Source organism: Leptodactylus fuscus, chromosome 7 (genome assembly GCF_031893055.1).
Source record: "Leptodactylus fuscus isolate aLepFus1 chromosome 7, aLepFus1.hap2, whole genome shotgun sequence".
Classification (NCBI taxonomy): Eukaryota; Metazoa; Chordata; class Amphibia; order Anura; family Leptodactylidae; genus Leptodactylus; species Leptodactylus fuscus.
The window spans coordinates 116,396,594-116,419,806 of NC_134271.1; the positions used below are offsets into that span (position 1 = coordinate 116,396,594).

The window sequence follows — 23,213 nt, forward strand, 5'->3', positions numbered from 1 at the left end:
TGGTCCAGATTTTCCTTCAACATTTTCTCAAGCCAAACCACAAAAGTGGGGAGTTCATGCAAATTTGCATGAAAATTGCATCTATTTGCCTCTTTGGGAGTTGGATATGAGCGAGCAGAGACTATGTATAGGTGTCCATATGTAGCAGCCATATTTTAGAAGGTATATGGTAGATGGAAAACCTGATTACAGGTTTAGCATTTGGGCTTTATGTAAAACCTGAGGGAGGGTCTTACATCTTAATATTACCTGCAGTAGATTTACAAGTGCTGTGATGCTGCCCTTCTTCCGTCTGCAGATTACAGTATTTCTCCTATCTCCGATAAGGGGTCACTTGTTAGATGGAAAGCAGCAGATAAAGACGCAGACCCTACTAGAGTCCCCGATTACTGGTGCAGAGCTTACAGGGACACGGCCATCTGCCATTTTATTGTGTCCTCTGGCGCTCTCTTAAAACATTTTAACAGCATCTTATTTTACCAGTCTAGGGAACAAGACCAAACTTATAAAGGAAAAGGGAGAATTCACATAAAAACCCTGTGATACCCTGTTAAACTGCTTGTGGATCACTATAAGAGCAAATATAGTCTGTTTAATATGAGTATCAACTGATCCTTGCGAAACCGGTCCAATTAACTCCTCGTTAACAGGTTTGTTCATTAAAATCTAGTCTATGTTCTACACTGTAACGTGCGCCTCTAATAATTTTATGGGACACAGATGACATCAGCATCTATGATGTCATCGTGCAGTCACTGCATTCCTGTTCTAATACACATTGGATAGTGTTTGGAGTCCAATGATATTGACTTTTTTTTAATGTATGTTTTCCTGTTATTGAGACATTCCCCTGCAAATCTGACCTGGAAGACGTTCCTGAGTTGTCCTCAAGTCTTTCAAGATTTCAAGCAGTTGTTTCTGAATTCTCTGAATTGATATAATAGATGCTCTGTTACTTCCCAGCTCTCTACAGACCCTGAAAGGGATGCAAATCTACATGTATATGCTGTTACCTTTCAGTTGGCAGTACCATGACTTGCGCACAACTTCAATATTGTCTTTTAAGGCTAGGTGCGCAATTTCCTTATTCAATGTCCGTTGCTCTTATCTATCACAGGATGAGAGCAACGGACATTAAAAGACAGATACAGACGAAGCCTCCTGTCTGCATTCACCCCCATGACAGAAGCTTTCTTCCATAACGTTTGTTACTTTTCTGATGGAGGAAAAAGTCTTGCATGATTCAAGTCATCTTACATGACGGAAGAACGTGCCCATCGTCATGTTTACATTAGAGTCAATGGGAACGGACACAGACGAAGGGGCTCTGTCTGGGTCTGTTACTCCACTATCATTAATGTCCATTGCTGTCAACTTATGACGGATGACAGCAACGTACTGTAATGACAGCAGTGTGAACATACCCTTAGAAAATAGTAAAAATTCCTACACTTTCCGTGACTTTTTCCTTCATAGTGAGACACTGAGATCATATAATGGTGTGATTTTACCATAGCTTGCAGGCAACGAATGTTCCTGTAAAGTCCTAGCCATAGACTGGCCATACACTTTATTTTCGATAGCTATTCATCATACATTGATTTGGTCTGCGGCCATTCCTTTCCGCCCACATATACATTCCTGCTTTATGTGGCTAATGCTTATGTATGAAATGGACAGGGCAGGGTAGAAGTTGCTGCCAGACTCATCAGTATCTTATCTCCCCCGGGAACAAAAGGATTGGGCATGTTCAAATCCGACCAGTCCAATCCTTCTCTCCTGTGTTTAGACCACCACCCACATTATATGGTCAGTGGATTTGGCCAGCATTGGTCTAGTGTTCGCCAGCTGCAGTTTGAACCCATCTCACCCCCTTGTTGCTATCTGATCGTAGGTCTTTTATTTCTTTCGATATGATTCATATATGATATGAATACAAAGGTATACATACAGATATTGCTTGTGAGTCTTAGTCATACTGTGGTTTTATATAAAAAAAAACACGAAAACTTGGTGATCTTCAGTAGTTGATACCTTTTTGTGGTTTTATATTCTGACAGTGGCCAGTAAGGGCTGGATTATCAATAATACTGGGGCCCCCTCCTAAATCTCAGCATCCCTGCAGTGCATTGAATTACTTAAAGCGAGGTAATGGGGATAGTTTTTATATTTAAAGGGGATGTCCAGCTTAAAAATATGTATTATGTGCTGTATATACTAACATGGCATTGCTGTAATAATATTAACACAGAAGGGGATTTCAAAGGGGTCTATGAGGATATCTTTAAAATGTAAAGGAAACAATACCGCTGTTTAATCCACTGTGCTTTGTAAGCCATATAACATTATCATTATATAGTAGGTGACAAGTGACATTACAGTGCTGTATTTACAGTTCAGGCAATCTTCCTCCTGATTCCACCAGGGGGTGCTGCAGCTCTACATCCTAGGATAGGTCCATATGTCATGGCTAGGTTTCAGAGGTTACAGTCCTGCCAAGATGACAAGCAGAACATCTTTATTCATCTGTATCATTCCGCTGGCTCATATACAGTTCCTTATACATTGTCACTTACAGCCGCGCTGCTGGATTTTGTCTTATCAGAAGTCTAGATCTTGGATGTATAAATAAGGAACATGTCTAAACAGAAAATCTATAACAGATGAGCTCATAAAACCTATGCTATGTAGCATATCTATCTGTATGACTTTGGAAGGGTCAATGTCATGTGTATACATTGTACGCAATTCATTGTTTTTATTTTTACCTTACGCTACAATTTAGCGAATATAAAGCTCCATTCATTTCAATACTGTTAAGGGGGGGGTAACATTACAAGTGTCTGATTGAGAGTCGGGGGCTCCAACCACTGGGATCCATGCTCTCTTGCTGCCCTTCCATTCATCTCTATGGAAAGCACTTGGCAGCTGTATCTCTGGCAGTCCCATCATATACAGATGGAGTACAAGGAACCGCCAATTCTTGAGATCAATGGAGGTCTTAGTGATGGGAACCTCACCTGTCTTGTGAATAAGTGATAAGTTGAAATCCTGCCATAACCCCTTTAGGCTGCGATACCAGGCACAGAAGCTATCTCCTTGATATGTGTCAAAACATGTCACTGGCGTAATGCCAAAAATATACTGTATATATGCAGGGTTGTACTGTTTTGTCCAAAATAAAAGTTCCCCAATAATCCAGCAGATAGTCATAGTCACTTGCCACAAAGGTCTATTTCTTATGAGTTCATTACAAATACCCTATTAGACCTTATGGATGTGTCATGTCTGCCATTAAAAGACATGACATGGTGGAGTGTGCGCCCTTAAAATAATTTCCTCTGGAGGACCCAAAGTAACCTAATTTGACATTGTATGCATGCATTTCAATTGGTAGACTGTAAAATATATGAAGCTCCTCACTGCAGAAACCTCCATCATACTTGCCAAGTGTCTTAGAATGTCCAGGAGACTCCCAGAAAAAGGGGGAACCCCTACAAGAACAGGCAAATCTCCAGGAACCCCATGCAAGCAGCCATTTTCCATGTGATTTGCTGGTCACATCCAGAAAAGGGACATGGACAGCACATTTCCTGCCCAGGGGGCTTGGTGATGCCTATAAGATGGCTTACCAATGTCCAGAAGGGGCATTACCTCACCCATTGGGGGCACGGCCTTTCCCAAAAAGTGCCCCTGCATCCTGGGTGCACTGTATCCCTGCACACCAATGCCTAAATATTGGCTAGTATGTTATAGGCTAAAGACTACATAGCGAAACGCAACTAAAAAACCGCAGTGAAAACGCATCATATTTTTCTCCGCAGCATTTTTGATTTAATTTTTACTTTGTGGATTGTTTTCCCTTGTTAAACCTATAAGGAAAATACTGAGTTGTCAGAATGTGCAAATTTAGCCTGAAAGTGTATTTATGGGTGGTTTCACCATCGGGCAAAACTCAGAGAAACCAGAATAAGGCCTGGGCCCCAGGGCCAGAAACGGCGCAGGAAAAAATCGCTGTATTATACAGAACAGGCAAAGTGGATGGGATTCATGCGAATCCCATGCCCACTCTGCACTAAAAACTGCAGCACGGACATGCTGTGATTTCCAAAACCATCACGGTTTTGGAAATCACAGCATGCAAAATATATGTATGGAAACGCCGTTGGCTTTCCCGTAGCCATAATGGTATCAGAAAGTCTGCGGAGGAAAACTCTGTGAACTTTCTGTTCAAAGCACTGCGGGAAGAACCACAATGCGTTCCCGCTGTAGATTTTCCTGCAGCACTTTAGTGCTGCTTATCGTCCCGTGGGGCCTTAGCCTGAGGTTAAGGTCCCATGTTGCGGAAAAGCAGCTTTTTTGTGGCAGATTTTGCTGTGGTTTTTTTTTAGCCAAAGCCAGGAGTGGATTCCGCAGAAGGGAGAGGTATTAGAACCCCCTATATATTTCCCATTCCTCTTCTAGTCACTCCTGGGTTTGACTCAAAAAAACGCAACAAAAAAGCTGCTTTTCTGGACCGTGGGACCATAGCCTAAGAGGCAAAGGACACACAAGTCTTTGTTTTTAACTAGGAACACTTGAAAAAATTTCATCTTCAGCTTGACAAGCTAAAGCTGCACGATTCTGCATAGAGAGTATGTTATTGCCAACTGTCCGCAATTTGATGGGGCAGTCCGGAAATTTTGGAAACAATCTCAGCAAATTGTTCTGCAGTAAAAAGGCGCACAGCTTAATAAAGCCTACCCATAAATAGGTGGCCTAACACAGTCTAGGGTTGTTTGGGGTGGGACATAACCCTTTATTAAGCCTATGAGCAGGGGCAGGGAGACCAGTCTCAGGGCTCCCTAACATATTGGTGAACCCCCAGATAACTATGCAGCTCTATGTATTCACTGGTACAGTATGGGTTCTACATTGTAACAACATATGACGGGTTCACAATGACTCAATTATCTGATTCTATCTTCACCAGTATCCGTGTAGTATTCATTATTTTTACCCCTGTACTATGTAGATTATCTTGCTGAGAACTTTCTGACATTTCAGATTGAGATTCTGCAATGGAAAGTCTTCAGCATGCGTTGCGTCTTCCATCCTCCTCCTCCTCCTTATACGATTAAAAGACCTTTACTAGGAAATGAAAGAAGTGCTGACAGCTAAAGGAGCGCCAGCGTGTGTGTGCATTAGGGGGAGGGGTGGAGGAAAATGAATTTATTTAGCATTTTACCATGAAAAAGTATCCTGCAGGCTTTGTTACAGCGTTCCTGCTGGTGCGGAATAAAAGTCTGCAGAGAAATGGTTAAAGGAAAACTCTGCCCACATATAACTACTGTCCCATGATGTCTTCTGAGACTTCATCCCATCCTGAACTCATAGGGGGTTATTTATCATCTGCCCCTTTTTTTAGACTAGTTTTACTCTTATGTCTATTTATGATGCATGCGCACCTTCTGGCTACATGTCATAGATAGCTTAGATACACCTTTTTTTTTAGATACACCTTAGCTATGTACTTTTTAATGTGGGGATCACAATGTACATTTATTTCCTATCGGTATGTCTTTGTAGAATGAGAGAAAATCCACGCAAACACGGGGAGAACATACAAACTCCTTGCAGATGTTGTTCCTGGCGGGATTTGAACCCAGGACTCCAGCGCTGCTGTTTTGTCCCTCTTTCAATACAGCATGAAAATACAAAACAGCAAGATCTGCATTTAGGCCATGCCCCTTTTCTCAGCAAAACGTAAAAGTGGCGACTGCAGTATAACATCTGGAAAAAAGTCCAAGGGTTGAAACAGACCACGAAAAGACGAAATCTATGCCAAAAAAAGGTGCAAGTAACGTAATAAGGCTAGGTTCACTCCTGCACCAGGTATCCGCCTAAGGATTCTGTTCCCCATTCCGAAACTCAAACGCAGGTGTGAACCTAGTGTAAATGTGCCCCCTATAGTATACTATATGCACCAAGCTTAGGTCTTATTCATACAATCGTTCTGTTTTTCATGCTCAAAACATCTACTATGAACAGATAACGTCAAAACAGATTTTCTATTTTTATATAAGTCTTATGCTTGGTTCACATCTGCGTTGGTATTCCATCTGTGGGAGTCTGCATGCAACCCTCCGAATGGAATACCAAACGCAACTGCAAGCGCTTTGCAGTGAAAGCACACAGGCCTCATAGACTATAATGGGGGCCGTGTGCTGCCCACACGAATCATGCGAACAGGAAAGTAGATTGTGAAGTACCGGTACTTTCCTGCCCATATGATCCCTGCGGAGATCTCGCGGCAAGCACACAGACCCCGTTATAGTCTATGGGGTCCGTGTGCTTTCACTGGCACAGCGCTTGCAGTTGTGTTCGGGGGTACTCATGCAGACTCCCCCGGATGGAATACCAACGTAGATGTGAACGAGGCCTTATATTAATTCCTGCCCCCAACCCTTGTCAACCCGTCCATTACAAGCTGTGGTCATGCAGGCACACTGTCGCTCCATTCATTTCAATGAAGTCCAAGGGGCTTCTGTTGTTGTGATCAGCAGGGGTCCCAGCAGTAGGATCCCCATTGATTTTCACTCATTCCCTATCCACAGTTATGTTGTATTGGTGGGCATGGTGGGCAGACCCCTTTAATATTGAACTATAGCTATTAGCTTCTATAGGGTTTGGAGGATTTCACCTTCCCTGTGCCTGTCCTGTCTTACCTTTCAGCACAATACTGACTGTCTGCACTCCTTCATTGCACTGCAGACATGGGTTGACATACACCTGTCAGTAGATTATGACAGTCTGTCACTAAAGATCACGATAATGCATTTTATTCTGGGCGATGATGATGGATTCTGTATGTAGATGTGGGTGGCTTGAAATTCCCCATAGTGGAACGGTGCTAAAGCAGGATGCTTTCTGATGACGAGTTATTAGGCAATTGTTATTTATGGCATTTTCCTATAGATTGTGTAAACCACATTTTCTGACCATCCTTTTATTGGTCAGGCAGGGCGGACAGGTTGGCGTGGAATCCTTGCCCTGATAGTGGCCCGAGCAGCACTTGAAGAGGTTAGCCCTGTGTCAGCACTGCAAGCTTGCGATGATTTATTGGCTGGCATTCTTCTTCTGTTATTTCAACCTCACCTTTTGTATCCCAGCCAGAAAGTCTATTAATAAATGATTAAAGCAAATTGTTAAGGAAACTGATCTGAAATATTTGGCTTGGCAGAAGTCCAGCTAATTACAAGCTGCCTGTTTGCATGTGTCACTGCAGGCTCACCTGGCTGTGGGGGATGCTGTCAATGCTGCTGACCCCTAGCTACTGGTACGGCCAAAAAAGAGCCGGATGAAGCTTACGAAACCGTACATAAAAAAAGTTAAATCAGTAATGTTAATGTATACTTACAAGTCTCAGGCTACGTTTAAATCTCTGTGGCGTCGTCACAGTGTTCGCCTGAAATCGATGGATGTAAAAAGTTGTACATGCAAAGTTGTACGTTTAAAAACAACGGACACCTGATAAACCCCAATGTGGTCCGTCGGGCTTCAACTGACCAGAACAATAGACAACCAATGCAAGTGTGAACCTATCATCATAAACGTACCCTACAAGTTCTGCTTCAATTTGTAGTTTATCCCCTTTAGATCCTGTACCAGTATTCTGGGCTGTGAATAACGCCCCCATGACAGTACAAGGCTATGGAAGAGTATTGTCCGGGGCGCTCCTCACAGCCCAATGGTGATGCCAGGCTGTAAGCCTGCCCTTTTTTCAGTGGAGGAATATTGGTGCTGTTAATTTCAGCACACAGGCGAGTACCATCAAAGATGACAATATCCTAAATTCAGCGCACTTTCAGCTTTCTAGCAGTATATAATACCGCCAATCTATGAGGACATGAAAGGTAATTGTGTTATGTGCCCTGAGGTAAGAGATTCCGGGGCTGTTATAACGGCATCGATCTCAGCCCACTGTCAGAAGGGTGTTCGGAACACCCTCCCTGACTGTACTCGTCCATATACTTGTACTGGGGGGGGGGGCAATACTCACAGCTTAGCGTTATCGCTGGGTGGTAAGGAATGCCCCCTCTGACAGTACAGGGCTATGGACGAGTACTGTCAGGGGGGGGGGGGGGTGGCTTCCTTGCAGTGCTAATTCCAGTTGCCTCGGCATATGATATCCTCTGATGGCATAGTTGCCAATCCCTGGATATTTTAATAGTGCCCAAACCTCTTAGGACTTCCCTTTCCTGTCCAGAAAACTCCTACATACTGCCCACTTTGTGGTTCATTTAGCCCAACGCCATCGCAGTGTCTAATTCCCAGAACTGTTGGCTACTATGTGATTGGTGGGGTTGTTGGGTATTAGACCTCCCCTGATCCTGATCTATCCAAAGTCAGCACTATCTAAATCCAGGAAAACCTCTTTGGCTTCTTGATGGGACTTTCCATTGCTGACAAGTGATGATCCTTTGTGTCACCATTTCTTGATGCATCTTCTTGTAGTCAGGCTGAAGTGACAGGAATAACAGCTGTTATCAGTTATCAGCAATGTAATGGGATACTGCCGAGGAAGGAATGTCGCCTGCACTGATTTACCTCTAAATGACAGCGTTTTACTTGTCTAAGGGATCATTTTTCACCCAAACAAGACCGGATCTTTAAGTGTTCATTGCTGGGCATATTACCAGGCGTTTCCTTGAGGAAAAAAGTTTGTGTGTGATACCCACTGTGCCAGTGTTGGCTAAAAATGAAGTGACACTTGCCTGCCGTCTGGAGAAGGTGGGACCTGATGTCCATGCTTAGAGAAACATTGCTACTGTATTTTTTTTCCAAAAACAGTGTCACCATTGTCCACAAATTGTGCGTATCATTGAAGTGAATTAGATGACCTGCGGTATTACACGCCGTCTGTGGACTGGGGTAGCACTCTTTTTGGAAACAAAAAGTCAAGAATAAACACTAAGGCCAGGGCCCCTGCAGCGTTTTACAGTCACTGTGTAGCGAATGGGATTCTAGCGAATGTGAGAAAATATGCGCAGCATGTGAATTATACCTACACAAATGCTGGCGGTTTACCTAGAGGTATAATGGAAGCAGAAAGTCCGCAAAGGAAACCTCTGCAGACTTTCTGGGAAAAGTGTTGCGGGAAGAACTGTGATGAGTTATTGCTGCTATATTGCTGGACACTGTAGGGGCTTTAGGGTCCATTCACACGCAGGAAAATAGTGAGGAATTTGGTGTGGAATTTCAGCGCTGAAGAATAAGCCTCCCATTGACTTCAATGCTACCATTAAAGTCAATGGGAGGCTTCCCCTGCTGTCCCAGTTGCATTCCAGGGTGTTGGCATCATTTCCTGGGGTGTCTTAGTGGACTTGGTGAATCTCCTGAGTTGAATGGTGGGATCCCCTGTAGCGAAGCATTCTTCCCCATAGACTATAATGGGATTTGATATTTGTTCGAATAGGCAAATATTGAGAGGCTATTCAAAACGAATATCGAACATTTTACTGTTCGCTCATCTCTAGTGTTGATGGTTAATGTTCGGTTGATGGTACATGTAAAAATATACACAATGCAATGGCAGGAGCCATGGTATGACAGCAGCACATTGCCCAGAGCTGCGGTGCATTGTGTGTTCTGACACCTTTGTGTTGTAATCACTAGTAACATTTTCAGTAGCTCTTCTGTGGGATCAGATAAGATGGGCTAACCTTAGATCCACACGAGCCTCAATGAGACTTGGCTGCCAATGACTCACCAGTTTACCGTTTGTCTTTTTTTTTTAAGAATATTTACGTACCAGGAACTCCCCGCAAGGCCACTGCTTTGGAGATGCTCTAACCTAGACCCTGTCCAAAGTCACTCAGATCCTTATACTATACATACCAAGTTTTCCTGCTTGTAACACATCAACTTGAGAACTGACTGTTCACTTGTTGCCCAAGATATCCCACCGCTTGTTAAGACCCATTGACACGAGATAATCAATGTTATTTTTGGTAACTCTGAAAACCCTGTTGAAATTCTGATGACTTTATCTCTGTCTCTATCCCTGACAGGCCTGGTGGAAATTTGCTTGATGCACCCCCTGGATGTGGTGAAGACACGGTAAGCTTGGGTCTGAATATGGAAATAAAAGGATATATTCGGGCTGTGCGGTCGGGTGCAGTTAAAATCGCTTCCAAACAAAACCCATTCAATAGTTTTTGTTCTTACAGGTAAAACAGGTTATGTAAAAGTGTTCACCTGTAAAAAACATAACCACATTGAAAACCATGGTATAAAAGGATTGCCTTTTTACGCTTTTTTATGTGGTTTTTAACCCTGCCCAACCACATGGCCTCTCTAACTATTTATATTACATCATTACTGTTGCTTTAGTTTTTTCACGCACATGATAAAGGATCTACAAACGTAATAATATCCCTATTATAATGTAATAAAATACTTGTTACCAGATTACAGCACGATTATTATATTATTATTATTATTATTATTATTATTATATTATTATTATATTCAGTAGATAGAATTGAATAGTGGAACAACATTCTGTATATTGATTTTTGCGGGGCAAGCTGTAGTTTTTATGTAAACCATTTTAGGATATAGATGACTTTTTTAATACACTTTTTTAGGCGATTTTTTTTCATTTACAGTATTTACTGTATGGGATAATTTTTTCATATTTTAATAGTTGAAAATTTTTGTATGCGGTGACACCTAGTATGTTCGATTTTTGTTGTTTTGAGTTTTGATATGGAAAACTAGGGATTATTTAAACTTTTAATATTTGTAATTTTTTTTTTACTTTTGATTTTTTTTTAGTCCTACAGAACTTTACTATGTGATCTCATGTAGAATGCGCTGTAATATTCAGTATTGAAGTATATTGTCCCTTTAATTAGGACAAAATATTACATTGGCCATGCGGGAAAGATGGCAGTGCTTTAATTTCAGCTCACTGTCAGTTTTGCTGGTATCTGACCCTAGTTGCAGAGATATCGGTGCTGTTAGTTACAGCACCGATATCACTGCACTTTCAGAGGGACTTGCCTTACAGCTCAGCATCATCACTGGGTGGTTAAGAATACCATCCTTACAATGCTTTTCTATAGACCTGACTATTGGGGGTGCTCATCACTGCCCAGCAATGATTCTGAGCTATAAGGCTGGGCTCTCTGATATCGGCACCAATATCTCTGCAACCAGGGCAGATACCGGCAAAGCTGACAGTGTGCTGAATTCAACTTATTGTGATCTTCCCAGTGATATATTACACAGCCAATGATATAGGACATGAAAGTTCCTCTTTAACAGCAGCCTATTACATCCTGTCTCACCTCTACCAGGTTATAGTCATCAGCATCGGGCTGACGAGATGCAAGTACATCGAAACGGCCATCCTCGATTGAGAGACTATACCTGGTAATAATCCCAGCATCATTGCAAAACAAAGGCCTCTTGGAAGGTCAAGCATGGTGCTAAAGGGAGCAAATCTTTATTGGGTTATTTCACTGAAATTCTGTCTTCCTAATTACATCAGGGAAGACAGGCTTGCACATTCAAGTCAGCGCCCTCTATTGGTTTGCAACACTGAGGCAGCAGCTGACTTCCTAATTACATCATAGAAGACAGATTTGCATATTCTTCCCATGATCCTTGCAGGATGTAATAGTTGCTATGCTGACCACTCCCCATGATTAGGTCACTGGGGAAGTGCATTGGTGGACAGAGGAATTCCTTTGCTTGTGTAATTGCTCAGATGCTTCAATCACCATTGATCACAGCAAGCATGCAAGAGACTGTTGGTGGTATCCACTGTGTAATATGGCCATTAATCTCCAAATATCAAGTTCACTTATTTTCTGAGTCCATACCATAGACTTGAACTGGTATTACGATGTACTGTATGCGTATGTCAAGTGTCAGAAAGGGGCTTATTAAAGCATATGTCAAATTCAGGAGGCTTCAGAGCTGAAATCTCCCAGCATTCATTGATTACCTAAAGAGGACCTAGGGGGATATCGTCACTCCTTGGGGAGAGACAACCATATAAGTGTGTGGAGACTTAATAAGCCTTTAGTACTCCACTTTGCAAGGGACCATGGTTTGCAACACTGAGGCAACAGCTGACTTCCTAATTACATCATGGAAGATAGATTTGCATATTCTTCCCATGGTCCCTAAAGAGGACCTGTCATGTCCTCTGACATTAGCAGTATTATATAGCACTAAAAAGCTGACAGTGCACTAAATTGCCTATATCTCTGCAGCCGGGTCCGTTTTGTCCTGGTTAGTTTCACCACCAATATCCCTGCGCGGTCAGAGGGGCCGGCTTTATAGCTCAACGTCATCCCTGGACTGTGAGGTATACCCCCAGACGGTACAATACTATTGAAGATTACTGTCAAGGCGTGTTCCTCACAGTCCAGCAATGATGCTGAGCTATAAAGCCGGCCCCTCTGACTGTGCAGGGTTATCGATGCTGAAACTAACAGCACCAACATCCCTGCAACCAGGGCACATACCAGTAACTAACTGTGTGCTGAGTTCAGATCATCTCCAGGTTTCTAGCAGTATATAGCATCGGTAATGTCAGAGGAAATGAACGTTCCTCTGTAATGTTAGCAGAGAGTTTTCTGTATTGAATTTTACTCCAGGGCATTTCATTTTGATGCCCGACACCATATAGCGGAGCAGGAATGACTTGTAAGTCTCCGTACTGCCTATGTAGGCAAACACTCTCCCTGATGTGTACGATTATCCCACCGACACCATATAGTAATCCAGTGGAATAAAAACGACGTGAGGCAGAGTTTGCATCGGACTGCACTCGGATAACACTTGGAGTGACATCTGAATGTATTCCATGAAGTACTTACCTTTATGGGGGCCCTATGGCGGCTCTATGAGGGCCATGCTTTGGATAGGACCTGCTCTATGTTCATTGGAACATACATACAGTAATGGACCATTGGAGAAGCATTGCCCTGTACACTCCTGACCATCTTGCTGCATTATTTGAGCTTTGCTTGCTAACAACAAGCCTTTTGACTATTTCCTATAGTAACCAACAGAACTGTAAATGTAGATACTGTATAAAACAAATTACACCTCGGATCAGAATAATGAATGAATTAAACACAGCAATGGAATTTATTTACAGCGTTTCTGTATATATACTTTATACAGATTAATTCTTTATTTTATTGTATTCAAGTATTAACCCCCTTCCTAACATCCGCAGTAATAGTACATTGGATGGCGCCAGTTCAGCATTTTTCCCATTAAATGCCTCAGTTGCAGCATGTGAATACTAGGGTGCATGGGTGCTGCCATGTTTAGCAGGATCGCTCCTGGAGCAAGATCTGGAGGAATCAATCTGTTACAAGGACAGCCAGAAGACTATTGAATTCTCCTTGGGTTCAAGTCCCCAAGAGGTCTGAAAATAAAAGTAAAAAAAAATATTAAAAAAGAAATTAGCAAAAACAAACATAACTACATTAGGTATTCCTAGATCTGAAAATGGCTGAACTATAAACCCATATGAAGGCTGTAGTTGGAAAAAATCTACCGGTAAATGGGTGCTAAACTGCTGTTTGCACCTTTTAAGCTCCGCCAAAAAATGTAATAAACAGCAATCAAATATCTGTGGACGTATCATTGTAATTGATTCCCAAGATCCCGTGAAGAATTGTAGAATTTATGAACATAGCCAATACACAGACCACGATCTCCACCTTAATATTCTAAAGACGGTAAGGGGGGGGGGGGGGTTTCACACCTGCGCTCATTGTCCATTTTGTACAATCCAGTCGGTTTCCGTCTTCTGCCCTGCGAAACTGGAAAGGTGACGGAAACCCGGCGGTCAGTTTTCAAACCCATTCACTTTAATGGATTTGCAAAGGTTGCCGCCCATGGGCATCTTCTGCCTGTCCACAGGGAAACCGTTTTTTTTTTAGCTGAATACAAAGTCCTGCGTGTCCAACTTAAAAAACCCCCCAAAAAAACAGTTTCCCCATGGACAGGCAGAAGACGCATACGGGCAGACACTTTACAAACCCATTCAAGTGAATGGGTTTGAAAGCTGACCGCTGGGTTTACGTCTCCTGTCCAGTTTCGCGGGGCATGATGGAAACCGGCCAGATTGTACAAATTGGGCGACGAGCACAGATGTGAACCCCCTTCCTTACTCAGACCGATAAGTAAAATGCTCCATTTTGTGCGTGTACAGAGGGGGTCATCTGCTGCACTTGTGCTCTTTAGCCTGACAGGTATAGGAGACAAGCTTCTCAAATGTAGTTATAAGGTTGAAATGAAACCGGATCAGATTGTGAAGTAGTAAGATTACCGGGATTAATGGTGAATTACGGTATAAAGGAACGATCAGCTCTGACTGATCGCAGCCTTAGGGTTTGTTCAGGTCCGGACTCCACCCGATTATTCTTCATCATAAGAGGACAGCTTGGTTGAAATTTCTGACATGAAGGTGATTGATGCGTTTGCTGTGGATGAAGTGAAGCAGAGGTCAGTACAGAAGACGTAGTACAATGGGGGGGGGGGGGGGGTGAAGCAGTTTAGCCGATTCATACTCTGCAGTATACTTCATCCACTGTCACTTTTGATAGAATGTGTACAATGAGGAGAGCTTGACGTTACATTTGTTAATAGGGTGTAACAGTCAAGTGAGTGTACACATCGCTGATTCATTGAACACTTGTTATTGTCTCTCGGTTTATTTTTTTTATTTGGATGTCTCAGATATGATGCACAGAGCATTGGTCAATATCGAAAATGCACAATGGCATGAAATACCAGTTTCACCAATTTATTGATATAAAACAGAACTGGTAAAGCTTTACCCACTGCCTAATAGGGGCACAGTTGTGTATTGTTTATTATATTAGCTACCTTCTCTATGTCTTAAAGGGATTTCCTGCACCGTTTAATTGATGGCTCATACTTGAGGGATAGCACATGGTGTAGTGAGAGCTGCCATTTCTGTAGTGCTGTAGTAGTGGGGTGGTATGGTGCCCCAAGCCTAGAGGATTGGCCTGGCAGCTGGGGGACTACTGGGTCTCTTCCCCTGTGAGTGCTGTGCTGCAGTGATGGTGGTCGCCAAGGGGTGGCATACCCAATAGTATGGACTCACTATACAGTTGTTACCATAAAGTGGCTACAGGACTTATACACCTTGTCCGTTTTGTAGATTTTGCTGAGAAGTATATATCAATCAGACATTTGTGGCATGACTTTTCTCTCCACATTTTTCAGGTGGAAACCTGGCGGACCCCCTCCTCCACAGGGTCCACAGGTTTCTGCAGGTAACTGCAGATTGGGTTTCTATTTTTTGGGTCCCCAAGCAGACCCGAAGAACAGAAACTCGAATGCTAGTGTGAACCTAGTGTAAGATGTGAATTAAAGGGGTTTCACAAGAATCTCAGATTGATGGCCTATCCATAAGATACACCATCAGTAGATTGATAGGAATCCAACTCCTGGCCATGCGTACTGTCCGTGACTGTGCCACCTACTGCATTCAAAGCATTCCTCCTTAGTCTAGGTTCACACTGTGGATTTTGTGGCAGGAGCCACCAGGCAAAATCTACTGTGGAAATCTTCCTGCTGGCAATAGAAAAATGTCCTGAGAAAAATGTCCATTCACTTCAGTGGCAGGATTGGGAGGAAGCCATCCAAAGAATGAAGCATTTGCCTCCCAATGAATTTATGGTGGAATTTTTATGGCACATGTGGACCAACCTAAAGAATACCAATGGTAGACATTGAGCTGTGCATTAATATCAGAACAATAGAGAAATCTATTACAGAGTAATGCTGCAATCTGTATATTCCACCATATGTACCGGTATAATGGGCTTCATAACTGGCATGCCACATGATATGTAAAGCATCCCTGTCACTCATTTATATTGGGGTTATAGTGGTTTCTTTGCACATTAAGTGCCGTATGGAAGCAAATGAATTAACTTCCGAAGGTGCGAATTACACATGTCATTGGTGAGATATTCCAGCACCGCTGATGGCTCACTGCCTGTAATATGGAGACAAAAGGTGCTGTCAGTTTACCCAAATCTTCTAGTACAATGAAAACCCACAGGAATGTGTCCTGATCATTGGAAGATCAGTGCCTGAAAGCTTTCATGTAAGCCCAAGACTGAGAGCTTCTTTCCGCTATATGAATTAAAGGGGTTGTCCGGCCCCAAATTGAATTTTCATACGGCTGACCTATCCACAGAGTAGTCCAATGGAACCACTGCACCATTGGACTGGGCTACTGTATTGCTCCTATTACATATAAAGGAGTGGTGCTGAACACAGCACCCGCCGCTAGCAAGCATATGGCACCCAGAGGCTGCTAGAGAAGAACAATTTGTGTGGGTTCCGGGTGTCCTGTGGTTAGGTCATCAGTATGAAAATTCAATATGGGGTCGGACAACCCTTTTAAATAACTTAAAGGATTATTCCAGTAATTTAAAGTGATCCCCTATTAATTTTCCTCCTATTTTGCCTGCTTTTTGCTCTGCTCCATTAGAGAAGAGCTATGAACTGTGACTACACTTTAGATACAGTGCTTACAGGGAATGGAAGGCTTTCTGTGACACATCCACTGTCTGATTCTTGGTCCAGGGTGCTGCCGTCTTACTCCACTGGCAGTTTTGTCTTCCTTGATCGGCTGCAGGTTCTACACTAAAGTCTGTCATGGGAACTCAGTGCATGGAGACGTGATTATAACACATGGTGCTAGAACTAAAATATTTGCATATTCCTTACCCAGACTTCTTAGTAGGACATATATGGTTTAATAGGTCCCTGTATCATCTCTCCCTAATGCCTCTATGACCCACATCTTAGACTTCTCACACAGCCAGTGAGTACCCTGCTCTGCATTGGTGACCAACAATAACCTTATGGATGAGACCTTCTTACTTGTGGAGTTCTTCTCAGATTATGCCCTTAAACAAAAAAGGAAGGGAAACGTGTGTGTTTTTCATATATTTCATGTTTTGTTTTTTTAATAGTACATACAAAAAGCTTTTAAAAATAGTTATAGTAATCTCCATTATGGTAATTGCTTTGTAGTTATGTCACTGGGGCAGGGCTAGAACCTGCTATGTGGGCATGGTATTTGGGCGATTCCCTTTTATTATTTTACTTTAATTTTTATGTCTTTTTATTTTTTTTTACTATTTTACATTATGCCTCCTATAAGGCCATCATATACCTTTGGGGGCATTTTAACAATACTTTTTTTATTTCTTTGACTGATTTCACGTGTAATTGGAGCTTATATATTTAGCCTAACCTTTTATCTAACCTGAACTGCAGAGTTGATCTGGGTCCTCTAGGTTCACATCTGCATTGAAGTTACTGCTGGGGACTCTGTCACAGACTCTGCCATAAATTGGTGGAGAAAAAAAGTCCTGAATGGTAAACATTTTGCTCCACCACTTTCAAAATCACGACCACTCAATGGACCCCATTACAGTCAAAAGGGTCAGTTTTGTGTGTAACCGATGTGTGTAACCAATATAACCGATGTCTGCCTCAGGACCTGAACAACAGAGAGCAAGCGCTAGTGTGAACCTAGCATAAGAATGATTTCAGGTATACAGTTTATTTTTGGCAATTCAATCAATTTTTCTCAGTTCCCAGACAGTTTTTGAAGGAATTCAGCAGGGAGGTGTTCCCGCCATCTTGGAGAACTAAGCACAGATTTTCTGCAGACGTAGGCTTTCTCTAATCCTTCTGACTCTTTATGTAATCCCAGACAGACTGGAAGATGTTGGGATCAGGGCTCTGTGTGGCCATATCATCACTTCTGAGACACCTTCTCCAAAGGGCAGTCACACCAAATATGGATGGGATTTAGATTTCGCTTTTGTTCATTCACTTTATTTTGCTAATTGACAAAAATAAACTATTAACCCTTCCATTTCTGAAAGCATACTTATTTTGCGGAATTTTTCTGCACCAAGTTTTTTTCCAAACTTTTGGACAGTTCTTGTATATAGAGTATTAGGAATCAGTAAGTGTCGATTTTTTGGTGATCGGTCCTCTATTATAGGTATATATAAAGCGCTCATACCTTGAGCTCACATAGTACCACACTAGGCCGGGATACCTTGAATACAGAACGTCCCTTACATCATCAGCATGGAAAATAAACAGCACAACTGCTGACTGAAGATCCCCAGGCACATTCGGTCTCCACTTTGTGTAGAAGTTTTCTTTTTTCCTGTTTGGTTTGTTTGAGTAAACAGCCAGGCCTGGAGAAAATTGGTTCCTTTGCGTGACAGGACCATAGGCCCTGAGATGAAGGAGAGAAGAAGAACACAATACTCATTGATATTCATGGCTTGTATGATGTTCTTTGGAAGTTTTCCTAGTAGATGTTCCAGCACTAGGACCCTGCATGGAGCAGACGGAAGCCGTCCAGGTTCCTCAATTACCTTTGACTGGGAGATCTCATCCTGGCTCCTCATGTTATTTATACATGGGACGTCAACACGTTGGTGGAGCAGAATTGTTTCCATACATTAGCAGTCTGTCTTATTTGACTACTTTCACCAGATAGCGTCCATTTATTGTAAATGGTTAATTTTCACATTCATGTTTTGGAATTAAGAACTTCTATATAATATTGACTATTAGAAAGAACATATTACGTCTCAAATGAGATCCTATCTAGTGGTAGTATGTTATAGAGCAGGAGGAATGGATTTATTTTATTAATATATTTATTCATATCTGCTTATTCTGAGTTTATGAGTCTAACTAGCTGGTACCCGCGACTTCGTCTGCGGTGATTGTAGAATTGGGTATATACAGGCGTGGGTAAGGTTTTCGTACTGTGTATAAGGTATGGGATATGAAATGTAACTTTATCTTGTTTTTGCTGTAATTCAGACAGACTTTTGTGTTGAAGCTAATTTGTATTTGAGCTGCTATACGATGTTCTGAGAAACTGTACATAGTGACTTTGGGACAGAGGTATTTGAAGTTAATATACCGCGATATACGACATTGTATGATTTGTTATTTTCTGCCAGTAGTGTGTTGACATTGTTTTGTTTGTAAAAGTTGCCATATTCTGACAGCAGTCACTTTTTTATTTGTCTGTGTCGCGGAATGTCTTTTTTTGCGGGGCCGGGTGTAGTTTGTAGTTGTTGCATTTTCGGGAAATGCTATTGGTTTGATCACTTTTGATTGATATTTGTTTGATAATGAAAATAGTGAAAAAACTGCGTTTTTGGACTTTTCAGTATGTTTGCTGCTACGGCGTTAAGTGTCCAGGCAAAATATTTGTATAGCTTTGTAGAGCGGGCGATTTCGGACACAGGAATACCTAACATGTATGTGTTTCACAGTATTTAACTACTTTTATATGTGTTCTAGGGAAAGGGGGGGATTTGAATTTGTAATAGTTTTTATTTTGTATTTTATTTTTTTTTTCCTTTTTTTTTGTTTTTGCATTTATTAGACCACCTAGGGGTATTTACATGGGTGGGCGGTGTCGCGGATTGTCAGAGCAGTGGGGGTTGGCAAACATGGCTGCTCCGGAGCGTTATAGAGAGCCTCCTGGAGTATCGTTAAGGTGAGGGGCAAAGTGGTAAAGTATATGTAAATGTGATTGTGTGGGGTTAGGGGCTAGGCTGTAGAGGGCAATATGAATTTTGGGGCTTGCTATGGTCCAAAGAGTGTGAGATTGCAGAGATGGTGGTGTGAATTTGGGTTTTGTAGGGGTCCTGGCACAAACGTATGTGCGCTATTGTGACAAAAAGTAGCCTATTGTGCAATCGAGTGTAGTGACTATGTTTGTGGAAACTTTCAGCCAAATCGGTGGAGCGGGTTATTAATAGGATGGGAGCTCAGCTCCTCCTGCTTTTCAACGCAATGTATGCAGATTGCAGTTGCAGAAGAAGGGAGTCGCGGCTGTAAGAGCAGTAGGACATCCAACAGAGAAGGCAGGGATGGGTTGTTTTTTTTATTCCATCTCTGCCTTCCCAATTCCTTTATGAGCACTGTTTATGCAGCTATGGGAGCCGCCATGATGCAGCTCCCCTTTTGGAACGGTGGCCCTGTCATCCACTGGGGACTGAGAACTACAGGAGCTGTTGGGTCCTAAAGGACTCAGACTAGCTCTGTATTTACACTAGGAGACTGTAATTTATCAGCTATAGTTGCAAAGAAAATGAAGAGAAAAACAACCAAAAGTGAAGTTAAAATTCTCTTCAAAGGTCTATCATGTACTTATGGCGAGAACAATGTCTAAAAAAAAAATAAAATAAAAAGATAAGTAAAAAAAAAATGTAAGATAAAAAAAAATACCAAAGATTCTAACCTTGACCCCAACAACACAACACTACGTATCGCTTACATAAAAAGTACCATAACGGAAAGGAAAAATTATGTAAAAAATTTCTTTAGTAGCATTTTTTTTGTTAAAATAAATTTTTCCATTTTCCTGGATGTAAAAAAAAAGAACATGCAAAAATAAAAATAACATCAAAATAAAGCCATATGTATTACCAATAGAGATGAGCGAACACTAAAATGTTCGAGGTTCGAAATTCGATTCGAACAGCCGCTCACTGTTCGTGTGTTCGAATGGGTTTCGAACCCCATTATAGTCTATGGGGAACATAAACTCGTTGAGGGGGAAACCCAAATTCGTGTCTGGAGGGTCACCAAGTCCACTATGACACCCCAGGAAATGATACCAACACCCTGGAATGACACTGGGACAGCAGGGGAAGCATGTCTGGGGGCATAAAAGTCACTTTATTTAATGGAAATCCCTGTCAGTTTGCGATTTTCGCAAGCTAACTTTTCCCCATAGAAATGCATTGGCCAGTGCTGATTGGCCAGAGTACGGAACTCGACCAATCAGCGCTGGCTCTGCTGGAGGAGGCGGAGTCTAAGATCGCTCCACACCAGTCTCCATTCAGGTCCGACCTTAGACTCCGCCTCCTCCGGCAGAGCCAGCGCTGATTGGCCGAAGGCTGGCCAATGCATTCCTATACGAATGCAGAGACTTAGCAGTGCTGAGCCATTTCTGCTCAACTACACATCTGATGCACACTCGGCACTGCTACATCAGATGTAGCAATCTGATGTAGCAGAGCCGAGGGTGCACTAGAACCCCTGTGCAAACTCAGTTCACGCTAATAGAATGCATTGGCCAGCGCTGATTGGCCAATGCATTCTATTAGCCCGATGAAGTAGAGCTGAATGTGTGTGCTAAGCACACACATTCAGCACTGCTTCATCACGCCAATACAATGCATTAGCCAGTGCTGATTGGCCAGAGTACGGAATTCGGCCAATCAGCGCTGGCCAATGCATTCTATTAGCCCGATGAAGTAGAGCTGAATGTGTGTGCTAAGCACACACATTCAGCACTGCTTCATCACGCCAATACAATGCATTAGCCAGTGCTGATTGGCCAGAGTACGGAATTCGGCCAATCAGCGCTGGCTCTGCTGGAGGAGGCGGAGTCTAAGGTCGGACCTGAATGGAGACTGGTGTGGAGCGATCTTAGACTCCGCCTCCTCCAGCAGAGCCAGCGCTGATTGGCCGAATTCCGTACTCTGGCCAATCAGCACTGGCTAATGCATTGTATTGGCGTGATGAAGCAGTGCTGAATGTGTGTGCTTAGCACACACATTCAGCTCTACTTCATCGGGCTAATAGAATGCATTGGCCAATCAGCGCTGGCCAATGCATTCTATTAGCGTGAACTGAGTTTGCACAGGGGTTCTAGTGCACCCTCGGCTCTGCTACATCAGATTGCTACATCTGATGTAGCAGTGCCGAATGTGCATCAGATGTGTAGTTGAGCAGAAATGGCTCAGCACTGCTAAGTCTCTGCATTCGTATAGGAATGCATTGGCCAGCCTTCGGCCAATCAGCGCTGGCTCTGCCGGAGGAGGCGGAGTCTAAGGTCGGACCTGAATGGAGACTGGTGTGGAGCGATCTTAGACTCCGCCTCCTCCAGCAGAGCCAGCGCTGATTGGCCGAATTCCGTACTCTGGCCAATCAGCACTGGCTAATGCATTGTATTGGCGTGATGAAGCAGTGCTGAATGTGTGTGCTTAGCACACACATTCAGCTCTACTTCATCGGGCTAATAGAATGCATTGGGCAATCAGCGCTGGCCAATGCATTCTATTAGCTTGATGAAGCAGAGTGTGCACAAGGGTTCAAGCGCACCCTCGGCTCTGATGTAGCAGAGCCGAGGGTGCGCTTGAACCCTTGTGCAGCCTCGGCTCTGCTACATCAGAGCCGAGGGTGCGCTTGAACCCTTGTGCACACTCTGCTTCATCAAGCTAATAGAATGCATTGGCCAGCACTGATTGGCCAGAGTACGGAATTCGGCCAATCAGCGCTGGCCAATGCATCCCTATGGGAAAAAGTTTATCTCACAAAAATCACAATTACACACCCGATAGAGCCCCAAAAAGTTATTTTTAATAACATTCCCCCCTAAATAAAGGTTATCCCTAGCTATCCCTGCCTGTACAGCTATCCCTGTCTCATAGTCACAAAGTTCACATTCTCATATGACCCGGATTTGAAATCCACTATTCGTCTAAAATGGAGGTCACCTGATTTCGGCAGCCAATGACTTTTTCCAATTTTTTTCAATGCCCCCGGTGTCGTAGTTCCTGTCCCACCTCCCCTGCGCTGTTATTGGTGCAAAAAAGGCGCCAGGGAAGGTGGGAGGGGAATCGAATTTTGGCGCACTTTACCACGCGGTGTTCGATTCGATTCGAACATGGCGAACACCCTGATATCCGATCGAACATGTGTTCGATAGAACACTGTTCGCTCATCTCTAATTACCAACAATAATACTTACAAATTATTTGAATAATCCAAATGGAAAAATGTAATCTGGTGCCTGGTCTTAAACCAGGGAAGAGGATGGAGAGGATTATTGTCTTTTATGGGTGAGGTGACTTTCCGAAAAGTGACCACCTGGTTACGAGTTAAACAGTGAATTTTACTAGTTATTTCTGGGACTAGTCAGAAACTTGTCCCACCCCTTCCAACTTCTCTTTACTACCATAAGGCTGGGTTCAGACGGGGTTTTTTAGGCTGGATTTTAACGTGGAATCCGCATCAGAATCTGGCTAAAAAAAAACGCCTCCCATTCAAATCAATTGGAGCCGGTCATTTGGAAAAAATAAGTG

General features: G+C 42.8%; 1 protein-coding gene across 1 annotated transcript in view; it reads left to right on the forward strand.

Moving 5' to 3' along the window:
- Positions 1 to 23,213, forward strand: part of SLC25A21 (solute carrier family 25 member 21) — a 249,608-nt gene that overhangs the window by 110,500 nt on the left and 115,895 nt on the right. The window contains exon 3 of the mRNA XM_075282913.1: positions 10,053 to 10,101. Within this exon, the coding sequence (XP_075139014.1) occupies positions 10,053 to 10,101 (49 nt within the window). The remainder of the gene's footprint in view (positions 1 to 10,052; positions 10,102 to 23,213) is intronic.